This window comes from Polyodon spathula, chromosome 20, assembly GCF_017654505.1.
Source record: "Polyodon spathula isolate WHYD16114869_AA chromosome 20, ASM1765450v1, whole genome shotgun sequence".
NCBI classification, from domain to species: domain Eukaryota; kingdom Metazoa; phylum Chordata; class Actinopteri; order Acipenseriformes; family Polyodontidae; genus Polyodon; species Polyodon spathula.
Genome location: NC_054553.1, coordinates 18,370,720 through 18,384,615, shown reverse-complemented (window position 1 = coordinate 18,384,615; position 13,896 = coordinate 18,370,720). Strand labels below are relative to the sequence as shown.

Sequence of the window (13,896 nt, the reverse complement as noted above, 5' to 3'; positions counted from 1 at the left end):
ATACTCTACTTCCTGGAGCCCAGTTCATACTCTACTTCCTGGAGCCCAGTAATTGTGCTTCTTACCAGAAGCTAGAAATTCTCCATTTGACTGCCAGTTAAAGAATAAGTAGCAGGGTTCCGAAAAATATAGTTTTACACGCCCCCACGTGTTGCTACAACTGTTTAAATAACGCACCTGTTCTTTTTATTATTAACATCCTGTCAACTTTTTACATTTATAACTGTAACCCTCCTATTTGGTTTCGGGTCTATTTGACCCGATTCTAGTTTCCAATTAGTTTAAATGCTATTTTTCTTTTCATTTTCTGTATAATATTTTATTATATTCTTTTCCTAAGTTGGGGTCATGAACTTATACACATAGAAAAGAACCCTTGAGATGTTTATTTTTTTTAGAACAGGTCATGTATACAAATAAGATGTTTTGGGTCACTGTGACCCATGGCATTTTCTTGTTTAACTTTAAAAAGTCAAATTAAACAAATTGTTAGTTTAATTAAGCAATACTTTTTACTTATTTTAAAGAGTTGGAGATTTCAAGTTAAAAATAAAATGATATAAGGAACTTGAATTATCTGACATTTTGTAAGCTAATCAATTTAAAAAGTCAAATTAAACAAATTGTTAGTTTAATTAAGCAATAAGTAATTAACCACTGCTCTAAATCACTGCAAGAAGCGAGATTAAAAAAAACAAACCAACAAAAAAAATGTAAGTGCTGTGGCACTTACATTCTGTAAGTTCTGTTCTGTACCACATCATGGATCGTTATTCCTGTGTTACCTGTTTGCAACAGACTTTAAAGTTTATAAGTGTAAAAAGTTGTCAGGATGTTACAATGAAAAGAAGAATTACAAGTACGTCATTTAAACAGTTGTACTTACATGTGGGGTCGTGTAACACTATTTAAACAGTTGTAGCTACATGTGGGAACGTGTAACACTATATTGAAACAGTTTTAGCTACATGTGTGGTCGTGTAACACTATATTTAAACAGTTGTACTTACATGTGGGGTAGTGTAACACTATATTTTTCAGAACCCAGCTACTTGCTCTTTAATAACCTTTAACTAAAATAAAAGCAACGCCCTTTGTGACATTCCTGTCCATTTCCCCAGGCTGTAAAAGCTGTTTCACCAGTCCAGCTCTTTTCTGGGATATTGTTTCTGTCCACCTGAGCTTTTCCTCTCTTAAACACAGAGTGGAAAAAATGTGAATGTCTCAAATTGCTCTTCAATAGGTGTCTTATTTCCATGCTTCCTGTTGAAGACTATATTTTGGTTCTGATTAAACAATGAACATGCTGCTCCTGCACTGACTATTTCACCGATGCAGGGGGGCTGGTGTACATGCTGCAGCACTGACTCTGTATTTCACTCTGATGCAGGGGGGCTGGTGTACGTGCTGCTGCACTGACTCTGTATTTCACTCTGATGCAGGGGGGCTGGTGTACATGCTGCTGCACTGACTCTGTATTTCACCGATGCAGGGTGGCTGGTGTACATGCTGCTGCACTGACTCTGTATTTCACTCTGATGCAGGGTGGCTGGTGTACATGCTGCTGCACTGACTCTGTATTTCACTCTGATGCAGGGGGGCTGGTGTACATGCTGCTGCACTGACTCTGTATTTCACCGATGCAGGGTGGCTGGTGTACATGCTGCTGCACTGACTCTGTATTTCACTCTGATGCAGGGTGGCTGGTGTACATGCTGCTGCACTGACTCTGTATTTCACTCTGATGCAGGTAGGCCTGGTGTACATGTTCAATCTGATCGTTGGGACAGGTGCGCTGACGATGCCGAAAGCCTTTGCCACCGCTGGCTGGGTGGTCAGCCTTATTCTCATCACATTTCTGGGGTTCATGAGGTATGTCCCAATTTTGCTGTTAAATATTTTTACAAAGGCAATGAAATCATTTTAACAGAATAGATCTGACAAGACTGTTCATGCAACTAAGATGTTTCTTGTAGCGTTACAGTGGTGTAATTACTGTTCAATAATGTGTCTGCACAAAATTTCTTCTAGTCATTCAGTTTAACACCACGAGGTGGCACTCTTTGCTCTTTTAAACACACACATGTAATGTGTGTGTGTGTTGATGTGGTTATATAAATAAATAGCATTACACTCACTCGCCATTTCAGTGGAAGTCTGTGGAGCTTTTTAACACTGAAACATCTTTCTGCCGTTGTAACTGTAACAGGTAGCGTGGCCAAAAGCATCAGTAGGTCAAATACATCAGGATACAGAAGTCCCAGGTCGTGTTTTTTACAACCTTCATGAGTTCTGGAGAACACATTGCATTGTCTGATTCCTGAGTGTTAAAAATAGCCTCAGTGTGGTGTACAAACAAATCATACTGCATTTCAGGAACTCTGCATTGAAAGTCTTGATTCAGCTTCACAAGCGCGAGATGAGATGAGATTTAGCATTATGCTTTGTTTTTTTTAGTAACTGGGATCATGTTCTGAGAAAAATAGAGAATCCCTGATGTGCTAGGCACTGTCTATTTTTAAATGTTTAATTTTGAGCTATCCTGGGTTCTAAATATGGATGCAAAGTCGTTTTTAACAGAATCGCAATCATTTTTATATTTTTATTCACACAACCTCGGTCATAAATCTGCCCCACTCTATATTTTTGTTAGCTCTGGTTTTAGGTATGTAAGTACAATGCAACAAGTAGCATCTTGTCAGTGTTAGTGTCCTGCACATGATTCTGTAGAATCCTTCAAGCAGCATTCTACTGGGGGCTCTGAAGTAATCATGGGACAGGCCCTAAACAGCAGGGTGTAGAAAAGGCATCAGACACGAGCATTGGAATTCAAGACATGCCAGATGATGTGCTCCACACTATCACTTCCACTGCAGCCCACAGAGCGGTGCTGTTTGTGCATTCCCATTTACAATGATACATGACCGTGGAAGTTGTGGCAACACTACCTTCCAAATCCCAGTGCTCGTTCTCTCTCTGATGTAAGATGCAACAATTACTCGATTGTATTGATCATCTTGGCTTTTAGCTTTGAATCTCCTTGGTACACTATTTGGTTCCTCATGTATATGTTACATTACTAGCACATGTATTTGAAGGTTCATGAACAAGGCTGTATTTTTTTTAATGGTTTTCACAGATTTCACGATTTTGTATAATAACTGTAGAGAAAAAATAACAATTTTGAATGTGATGCCAGATTTTTCTGCTTTAATAAATATGTTTAATCGTTAAATGTCTATTTTTAGACCACGATGTGTCGTGAATAAAATACAGCCCAGTTCAGGAACAGTCTGTGTTTTGCATCTTGTCAATGCATATATTTATACAGTAAAACACATGCATGTTTTTGGTTGTATTTGATAGCTTTGGTGAGTATTTTATTGCTTCTTGCTTTTGCATATGAAAGTATTTTTAATGCATTTATTATTGTTGATTTCGTATCTGCCTGACACTCTCAATTAGGAAACAGGTTGAAGATTACAGCTCTACTCTACTATGGGGAGGAATCTAGTTTCACTTCAAGTCTGTAGGCTGTATGATAGTGTTGGTCCCTTTTAACAAGATGAAACCCTCACCCTTGCAGTTACACAAACAGCTTTTTGAATCCCTTGGGCTTTTTGTTTTTTCTTTTTTGTTTCTTTTTTTTTCAGTTATGTAACAACAACATTTGTGATTGAAGCCATGGCCGCTGCGAATGCACATTTGCGCTGGAAGAGGAGACAGCAGCAGAAGGTGAGTGTCCAGCTGCTCTTTCCTGTACCTGATCCAAGAAAGAGCTCTGGCTCCAATGCGTTAACCCATGAAGGGCTGGTCTGTCGTCTTGGCTCTTAACAGCAACTGTGGGGGAAAAAGGAATGTGGAGGTCTTGAATTATGCAAAATAACAATAAAATAATACAAATAATCTATTCCTCTGAATATCATTCCCCGAGTAGCATGCAATACAATGCTCTAACACTGAGAATGAAACTGCACGGCTTTTGGACCAGCCCAGATTAGTTCTGAATTCAGTAAAGCATTTATGGATCAAGTTGCACAGTCTGGTGAAAATAATGATACTGAGCAGTTGAGAACAATACCAATCCAAAAGGAGTCGTGCCAGCCAGTCAGTACTCATGATTAAGACTTTACTAAATAGACTCTGCTAAATATGTTAATGGTACAAAGTCTGTATTTTCATTGAAAGACAGTCACTATTTATTTAACTAGTAAGTTACGGGCATCTCTTTATCTACTGGGATGAAACTTGGTAAGGACATTCATTAGTGTATGACCCTTACAATCTGGATATTTTGACTGTATTGCCCTCACTCAAGTTGTAAAGTACCAGTAATTATTGATCTGTTTTTTGTATTTGTTTTAATTGCAGCCTCTATGCTTAACACCAGAACTCTTTCCAGTCAATTTGATATCCCAATTGTTTACCGTAATCACATTTTAATTGATGCAGACCTTTGGCACTCTCAATTTGTAAGCAATTATTCTGAGGTCTGAGCCCAAACACTGACAATACAGATGAAGGGATGCATTACGAGTTACATAACATAAGACAGATGTGCAATCCCATTTCCAGATGCTGTCTTCCACAAATGTATGCTAACACATTTCTCGCAATGTATTTATCAACTATATTATTTTCATACATGAGTTTGTTTCTCATGTGTTTGCTGCGCATAGTGGCAAATAGTGGCTGCCTCTACATTCAAGTTAATTACTGTTATTGTACAGTGATTCCCATACTTGCACTAATATTCTTGTTCAAATGGCTGTCACCAATGACAGGTCTAATAGCTTAACATGAAACCGCTGCTTTCAGACAGGAGCAGGAGACATTACTCTTGGGCTTTTAATCTAAATTGGATGTCCTTGAAGCGATGCTTAAAGTTCTGTTGCTTTCTTACCTTTAACCATAGCATAGAGTTAGGCAGAAGCTAGCCTGACCCTATATGACAGAAGCCTTAAAGGAGTGCTAAGCACTCTTCCCCCTTCACTGTCCCCGGCAATAGAGATGTAGTTTAGTGGCCTGTACTTACTGTACGTATGCTATGAAGAGTATCCCAATCGGGGGGTATATTGAAGCTCTTAAGCACACATTAAATTTTTACATGTGCATACCAGGGATGGAAATGATTCCCATTGCACAAAAGTTTGATCCATTCCTGTTTTTACTGAGTTTGAGTACAAATATGAGATTGTTGTGTGGCTAATCAAGCTTGTAGTAAAACCTGGAATGGGTGAAACTGCTATGCAGTAAATTTTATTTCCATCCCTGCATACAGTGGATGTATGTCATTGGGATGTACTTTTTCATGATACCGATCCAATCCAATTGTGCATTTCCTGCTGTTGAGGGGGCATTATTTCACCAGCATACTTCAGGGATTGTTGTGTCCACATTTTAGTTTCTGTTTTGAGTTCAGGGAGCATTAGGCTGTATATTTAAAAATAAATACTAGTCGTTTGAGAAACAAAACCCACAGTGAGCTACTGTAGTACAAAGGCAGGGATAAACGTGAGAAAAAAAACAGGTGCCTGTGTTCAGTTAGTTGTGAAGCAGGAATGAGATTTCTTTGAGTTCTGGAGCAGCGCTGGAGTTTTCCAGTTTTCTAGTGAAAGATATTGAATGAAATCATCATAATGAATATCTGTTAATGCGATCCATTCCTCCTGTTCACAGTTAGATGACAGTGATTCCCCGTTGGATGATTCCGATGATGAAGTGATGATCAGGGATAGATTTGATCGATCAGAGACCCACCCCATCCTCTCCGTCCGTGAGTATTCCTGAGCACCAGCATGAAGAAAGGGGCTCTGGAAACGCAGTGGGATTTGTGCTCCGTGTAAATAAGAAATTTGTATTGTACTGTTTTGTCTGCACCTTGTAAAACCTGTCTTTGATGTGCGCTTGTTTCTTCTTGTTTCAGAGCGAGGTAGCTCTGATGATCACTTTGACATTGTGGAACGGGTTGAGATGGGTCAGATGGCCTCCATGTTCTTTAACAAAGGTAAGAGTGCTTTCAGCAGCAGCTGGGAACTGAAGGGGGGGATCATACAACACACAGACATAATTACATTCCACTTACATGGTGATACCTAAGTAATGCAAAGGTTTGTTTAATTTTGCATTAAGAATCAGTAACCTTGGTTTTTAAAATAAATACTTCTTCCCAGTTATCTCCATTTATATCGTTAAACATCATTCTGTGATATGAGCAGTTTAATTATAGTGAGCCTTGCCTTGAATAAAGAATTACAAAAAACCCCATCCAGTCTCATGGTAGCAGTAACTCATTAACTGGTAAAGGCTTCCATACGTTTTGAGATGTACCTGGTACAGGTTCTTCACCTGTCATCTTCTCAGGTTTGTGAACGTCGCCGCAGAGCTCCCGTTGAGTTTGTTTCCTGCTCTACTGCCACTGTGTTTAGCGTGTCAGTTTTAGTACAGTAAAGCTGTCTACCAATCCTGTGTGCTCAACTGTTTTTAATTTAGGCTTTAGGAATGCAGCTGGAGTAGCAAGCTGTTTAAACATCAGGCTTTCCACTGATTCTAGAATAGGATATAATTGACTGGTTTTAATTTGATGATTTTTTTCCATCAAACACCATTAAGGCGAAAATTAACTTTGCAACAAAATGACCCACCATACAGTATGCTGGATGGGTCAGCCAATTGGGAGCATATGTGTCATCTGTCACACTTCATGCTTTTTACAACCACGGTGGATATCCTGCTCGTTTAGTGAGCGGTGCATTTGTGTCCTGTCATGACACGGATACAAATGCTCTCTGTAAGTCAGAAAGCTAATGGTGTGTAATTATTTACTGCCCGATTGCTTGAAGTGGTAATTACCTGCTTTAATACCTCTGCTGTTTAAGTCATGAATGATGCACCGAAAAGGTTCATTCTTAAGCTGGATTGTGTGCGATGGAATGCACTTTGAATGCTAATTGTGGTCAGCTTGGTTTTTTGTCTGTGCAGCTTACTGTACTGAGTCTGGAAACTCTGTGACAGGCTGGTAGATTTAGAAGGTCAGAGATTGCTGTGTATTTCATCTTGAACTGTGCAGATTGTGGGGTTTGAAGTTTCTGATGTTATAATGAGTATCATTGCTACCACTAGATGGCAGCCGCAGCACATGTACAGTAGGGCGTTTTTCCAGCAATGGAAAGGATGTCTGTGGGATTGTTTCATCACTTGTTTGAACCTGACTAAAATCATATGAACGGGAACTGGCAGGATTCATCCCTGTTTGTGAAATGTTACTGCAAAGTTGCATACATTTTATAGGGAAATAAAACTGTTAAAGTTACAGCATTACAAAAAAAAATTAACACTGTTTGATTTTCAGAAAAACGGCAAACCGTGAAAATGGCACTTAACAGCATTGACCTTTGATAAATTGATGCATTTTATATATTATATATAACTGCTGATATTTACCGGTATATATTTAATCTGGGTGTTTGGAATTGGGTAAATGGTTTGGAAGTTGATAGCTATAAAGACGGAAAGGTGGCCTTTTGCGCTCACAATCCAGTACTAGAGCACTTCAATGAATTGCCTGGGTTTTGTATAAATATTTTACAGATACAACTGGTGGAGCCAGTTCTAGACTCCAGTGCACAGGTACTGTACTGGTGCAGCCAGTTTTAGACTCCAGTGCACAGGTACTGTACTGGTGCAGCCAGTTCTAGACTGAGCAGCCCAGTCAAGGTATATTGCCCCGATTGTACTTTCAAGACTGTGACATCTTATGAAGGGCTTATTTTTGGATGTTGTAAACAGCTCCAGGTGAAATAGTGTGGATCTTAATACGGTCAGGCAGCAGTATTGTCTGTGTCGATCTCATAGGGTCAGGCAGCAGTATTGTCTGTATGGCTCTTCATAGGGTCAGGCAGCAGTATTGCCTATGTGGATTTTCATAGGGTCAGGGAGCAGTATTGTCTGTGTGGATCTTCATAGGGTCAGGCAGCGGTATTGTCTGTGTGGATCTTCATAGGGTCAGGCAGTGGTATTGTCTGTGTGGATCTTCGTAGGGTCAGGCAGCAGTGTTGCCTATGTGGATCTTCATAGGGTCAGGCAGTGGTATTGTCTGTGTGGATCTTCATAGGGTCAGGCAGTGGTATTGCCTGTGTGGATCTTCATAGGGTCAGGCAGCAGTGTTGCCTATGTGGATCTTCATAGGGTCAGGGAGCAGTATTGTCTGTGTGGATCTTCATAGGGTCAGGCAGCGGTATTGTCTGTGTGGATCTTCATAGGGTCAGGCAGTGGTATTGCCTGTGTGGATCTTCATAGGGTCAGGCAGCAGTGTTGCCTAAAAGATTCTAAAAGAATATTTGAACAATGACAAGCACGTACAAGGAAGAAAAGCCAGAGAAACATTCTTAGGAATAATCTCGGACCAACTGTTCTCCACCTCTTGCATAATGTAATTTGAAATACTGGATGGTATTTTGGTTAAACCTTTGTGTACTGCACCGATAGAACAAGGTTTTCCAGCTGTAGCTTGGTAAAAAGGCAGTTTGACTTAGCTAAAGTAGTTTTGCAAGCACACAAGATAGAATTATTAATACAGTTTTACAGAACACAGTGCAGTAATAATGTAGTTTTTTTGTTTTGTTCAGCATTTAAACAGTTTTTGTTCCTTTTGAAATGTTTCAGTTTCCAAGTTTTTTGTTTACAGTAAATATGTAATACAAATCGTACTCATTCAGAGTCTAAATACTAAAGGAAAAATAGTTACAATACATGTTCTTATACTATAAGTTGTTATCCACCCGTGGTAATGAGTTTGTCATGAAACTTTATATATGTGTGTGAACATTATTTAACACTGAGATCAGTGATATTTTTGTCTGTTTTTAACTGTTAGTTTTGTGGCTATAAAACTCTTTAACTATAAAGGTTACAGGTACATGTCATACATGAAATGAATGTGCACACTAGGCTTTCATAAAAACAAAGTGAAATAGCCTGAAACTCACCCTGTTCAATAGAAATAACAGAAGCTACAGAAAAAGAGGGACGCTTTCTAGAAAAAAAACATTGCTAGCTCAAATATGACACAATAAAACTTCAACATGTAGGGAACATGGAATTTTTTTTAAACGAATTGGATAAAAAATAAATGAATTATGGCCATATATACAAAAGGGAATAAATGTCATTCCTTCACAACGTGAGCAGCTTGGTTTATTTAAAACCTTCTTCTTATTGCCGCTTCATTACAAGTTTCCAAACTGTCCTTCATTGCACAGTGCCTCCTGTTTATTTCCATTAGCACAGCCTGTCTGGGAGCAGCGGGGAGCGTTTGCACATTTGTCCTGATAAAAGATTAATCAATCCAGCCTCTAAACAATAACCCTTTTCATTTTAATGGACTCCTTGCTCTAATTTCCTTGGCAGTAATGCATTGAGTGACAGGCTTCTCCGAGAAGCTGCAGCCTCCCGGCACTGCCTATCTGTCTTCCTGAAAGCACGCTTTACTGGAAAAATATAGAGCATTCCATAAAGTGATTCCCTTCTCAATTAGTTTGATTTAAGATTCTGGATGCGTAGTAAGTGGACCTGGAGCTGCTCGAATGGGAAATGCATCGCTGGAGTCTGAAAAGAATTCACCCAGACGGAGTTTATGTGGTTTTAAAGGATTTTGCAGTTTAAAGCAATTTAGCAGTAAGAATTTCGAAGGGTATTTGTAATGCCTCATTGTCATAATCAGTGGGATGCTTCCATGATCAAAACAAGAGCAAGTCCTTGAGGAGTGCTAACTGAGGCTTTAAAGTCACTTTCTTCTTCCGTATGAACAGCTTCATACCGGCCCCCTTTCATTGTGATGATGGATCTTTTGATTGTTTCTTCACTTCTTTTTTACTTATTTTCTTTAATTTGACTGCATAAAGCCTTTTCAAGGTCACCGCTACAGATATCAAACGGTAAACTGTCTTCTTCATGGTACCTAATCACTTCTTGTGCTGTAGGTTGAACGGCTTGGCAAAAATTGACAGACAGCACAGGAAGTGATCAGGCAGCAGGAAGCAACAGCAGCTTGTTAATACTGTAGTATTTGAAACATGTGGATATCCTGAAGTAAAGTATAAAAAGACTGTCAAAGAACCAAAAGAGATTCAACATAATAAACAAGGCGGCCTGATTATTTTGTTAGCACTATTAGAGTTTTCAGATCTTTAATACCAGCATCCTGAAATCAACAAACTCAATCCCAGCATCAGGTTTGCTTGTTTCTTTTAAGCTTTGCCACTGCTCTTTCACTGTGCTCTTTCCACTGTATTTCTATTGGCACAAGCATTTGAACCCCTGTATGGTTTCTGCAGAGTTAAAGACTGTGCCATTCGGGTCTGTTGCCGTTCAGATTATTGTGTGCAGCTTTAAGACTCGCCTTGGAAGTCTTCGAAAGAGAGCTGAAAGATTGGACTGTTTCTAAAATTTATTTTGCTCATTAGCTGTGCTGGAGAAGACCTGTCAGCCAAAAAAATTGATGTGTACATTTTTTATTCCTTCTCCGCCTGTGCTTTTAGTACCTTGTTTTTTTCACCTTTTAAAATACCATAAATATATATTTCCCCAGTTCTCCAATTCGGTTTTCAAGAAAGAGAACCTGTTTACTAGACTCCACTCCTAGACTCCACTCCTTGTCCAATAAAAACTAAACAATTATTTAAGTGGCAAATTGAAGAGAGAATCCAAACAAGTAAGATGGCTTGCAAATGCAGAGCAGGGCAAGTCCAGTGCTCTGCTCTGCACAGCACTGTAGGGTAGGGTAAGTCCAGTACTCTGCGCTCCACACTGCAAAGTAGGGCAAGTCCAGTACTCTGCACTCAGCACTGTAGGTCAAGGAGGCCGCTGGTATTGCTTTAACCTGTGCAATGCATTTTCATAATTTTACCGGCACAGCTAATCTGCCAATGACAAGGCTTGCTGTGATTGTATGGATGAGGCTGCATCGCCTCCCTTTCATATCATTTGTCAGAAAGCATGGAGTTTCTTTCTACTCCTTCTCCCCTCCCCACCTGTGTAGCTGTGTTCCTGTAGGGGTGTTGATGTGTCCCGTCACACAGCCTGGTGCCCTGTGACCACTGTCAGAGGCTCCCATAAAGAGAAAGTAGCTCCCACTGGCCATAAGGAGATACTGGGTCACAGTGTTGTAATAAAACACTGCATCTAATACATGTTATTACTCCTAATCTTTATCTGAGCTGTTCACTCGCTCGTGGAATATTGATAGAGTTTTAGAGTGTAACCTCAAAAAGTGTCTATCTGATCAAGTGGGGTCTCAGCTGATATTGATATTGATATTGACATTGCTGGGAAGTTGTAATGTTATGAGAGACAGCTGCAAATGCTGTTTAACATGCTAAAAAACTTCAATGCCTTAGTAAGTAAAACCCTCAGAAATGATAGATTTTAGAAAGCATCTTTCTTATAATATAACTGTTTTAAGGAGTTGGAGTAATACCTAAGCTTCAGTTACCTAAAATCTCGTAGCTTGTCCTTAATGAGTAAGTAGTGGGGTTGCGAAAAATATAGCATTATACAACCCACACGTGTTGCTACAACTGTTTGAATAATGTACCTGTAATTTCTCTTTTCATTGTTAACATCCTGACCACTTTTTAAACTTATAACAGTCTGTTGTCAAGTGTAGAAAGTGGGCAGGATGTTACCAATGAGAAGAGAAATGAAAGCTACGCTATTTAAACAGTTGTAGCAACAAACAGAGATGCTGTATTTTTCAGAACCCTGCTACTTACTCGAAGTGCTGCAAAGTTTCAGTGCTCCACAGCTGAACATTATTCTTCTAAAGCAGCAATGTGATCAAGTGAGTTTGAACCTGTATTTACAGCAATGCTAGCAACTGAAGAGAGAACAGCTATCCTGCGCGCTGAAGATAACATTCCTATCCCTTTGTTTTCCTGCAATCCTGAAGAGAAAGTTACACTAGCACTTCCACGTTGACAAGGAGAGTTGCACTGAACAGGATGCTGCCTCTCCACATTCTCTCTGCACCTGTGTCAGATTTTTACACTTTCATATGTTGGTAATCTGCAGAGACACTTGCGAAAACATCATAAAATAAAAATAAATAGCTGCTACTTGTGTTTACTTGCATCTGGTACACGTATGGCAGAAGTGACTTTCATTTGTTTTGTTTGTTTGTCTGCAGTGGGTGTCAACATGTTTTACATCTGCATTATTGTCTACCTCTATGGAGACCTGGCGATCTACGCAGCTGCTGTACCCGTTTCACTGATGGAGGTGGCATGGTGAGTACTGTGGCCTTGATTAACTGGGTAAAAAGGAGAGGGGTGGGGCTGACACAATTCACATTCTTCTGCCCGTTCCTGAATTATTTAGCCATGAATTTAGGGGGTTTGTCTAAAAGGATGTAATGAAATCTCCTGGTCTCTGGGTGCAGTGTACTTGTAGACAGATTATTAGTGGTTGTATTTGGATGGGTAGGGGTTTGTCAGCATGGTGTCCTCGGTAACTGGGCATGTCTTCTTGCATGCCACTGAGATGCATTACTTTTGTTCCAATTAGCAGCATATATCTGCCCAAAAACCTGTTTCTATGATGCCCACTTCAGATTGTTAGGTAATTACGGTTTCAGTCTCAGATTAGCCACGCATTTGTGTGGCAGGTAGGGGGGAGATTTTGAGATAAAGACTACAGAAACAGGGATGTCAACTAATTTGAATGTCAAATCAGGCTAACAGGTCTTGTGTTAGAATCCCAAAAATAGCTCTGCCTTTGTGAATTTAAATATCAGAATCATTCTAATGGAGGTATTACTGGGCACAGTGACAGTGCATGGCTGCAGCAAGCAAATATTCAGTATTGGGTTTAGATTAAACATGCATTATTATAATACATGCTTGTATCAGCCTTTAGTATACCAATCTTTAGCACACCTGATGACCATTTGGCTGTATTTGGTCAATGACATGGGAATGATTGGTTAAAGTGTTAGGCTGGGAGATGATTAGTTCGGGACAAGTGCACACATGCTTTTGGGTAACCATTGCATCAGATCCATTTCCAGAAACAGTGTGCTGCCTTGGCATTAAGAAACCCCTGCCAGATGGTGAATGGGCAGAAAATGGCACTTTCATAGGGTGCAAAGTGTGCAAACAGCTCAAGATAAATTTCCATTGCAGATTATGGATCAGGGTTGATGCAGGTTATTATTCAGGATCCAACTCATTCAGCATTTTAAACTGGGAAATCATGCAACTATTAAACTGAGTAATATTTATTCACAGAGAGTTAAGAACCCATCAAGTGTTAATGGCTTGAAAATGAATATTGCAGCACATTCACACCGCCTATTGCATGAATTAATATTCTCTTAAAAAACGGTTTCCCTGCTGAAAAAAGTTAATTGGATTGAATCCCAAGTGACTCATAGTCTAAATGGGGAATCGGAGGAACTGTGAGCAGTCTTGCTACATCTGTAAAAACTCTGTACGTAATTCTGCCAGACTCCTAGCTGCGTGGTGTCTCAATGTGTATATAATTCTCACGATAAATTCACAGATCTCTTAATAAAATACTTTTTCTGACAGCTCAGTAATGATGATGTGAAAGCTGCAGTTCAAGTACCTATGCGCACATGTATTACACAAACAGGATCAAACCAAACAGACACAAGGGCCAAAATAAAAGGTTGAACAAAACCATACAATACAATCAGTGCATGTAGGCTTGACATTCGCCTCCACTCCAGACTCCAAAAATACAGTTAATAAACGCAAGTCCAAACTCTCCAACAAAAAAAGGATTTCTGGCTCCTTTTATACACCTGTGATTGCTGGCAGGGCCAGATTTAACCCCATCCCTGCCAACCTTACATTCCCACACACTATTTATATCAGC

The 13,896-nt window shown here is 39.6% G+C and overlaps 1 protein-coding gene across 2 annotated transcripts in view; it reads left to right on the top strand.

Moving 5' to 3' along the window:
* tmem104 (transmembrane protein 104) overlaps positions 1 to 13,896 on the top strand; it is a 135,047-nt gene that overhangs the window by 13,869 nt on the left and 107,282 nt on the right. For both annotated transcript variants that reach the window (XM_041219730.1, XM_041219729.1), the window contains exons 3-7: positions 1,751 to 1,872; positions 3,654 to 3,735; positions 5,680 to 5,776; positions 5,927 to 6,007; positions 12,185 to 12,284. In XM_041219730.1, coding sequence (XP_041075664.1) covers positions 1,751 to 1,872; positions 3,654 to 3,735; positions 5,680 to 5,776; positions 5,927 to 6,007; positions 12,185 to 12,284 — 482 coding nt within the window. The remainder of the gene's footprint in view (positions 1 to 1,750; positions 1,873 to 3,653; positions 3,736 to 5,679; positions 5,777 to 5,926; positions 6,008 to 12,184; positions 12,285 to 13,896) is intronic.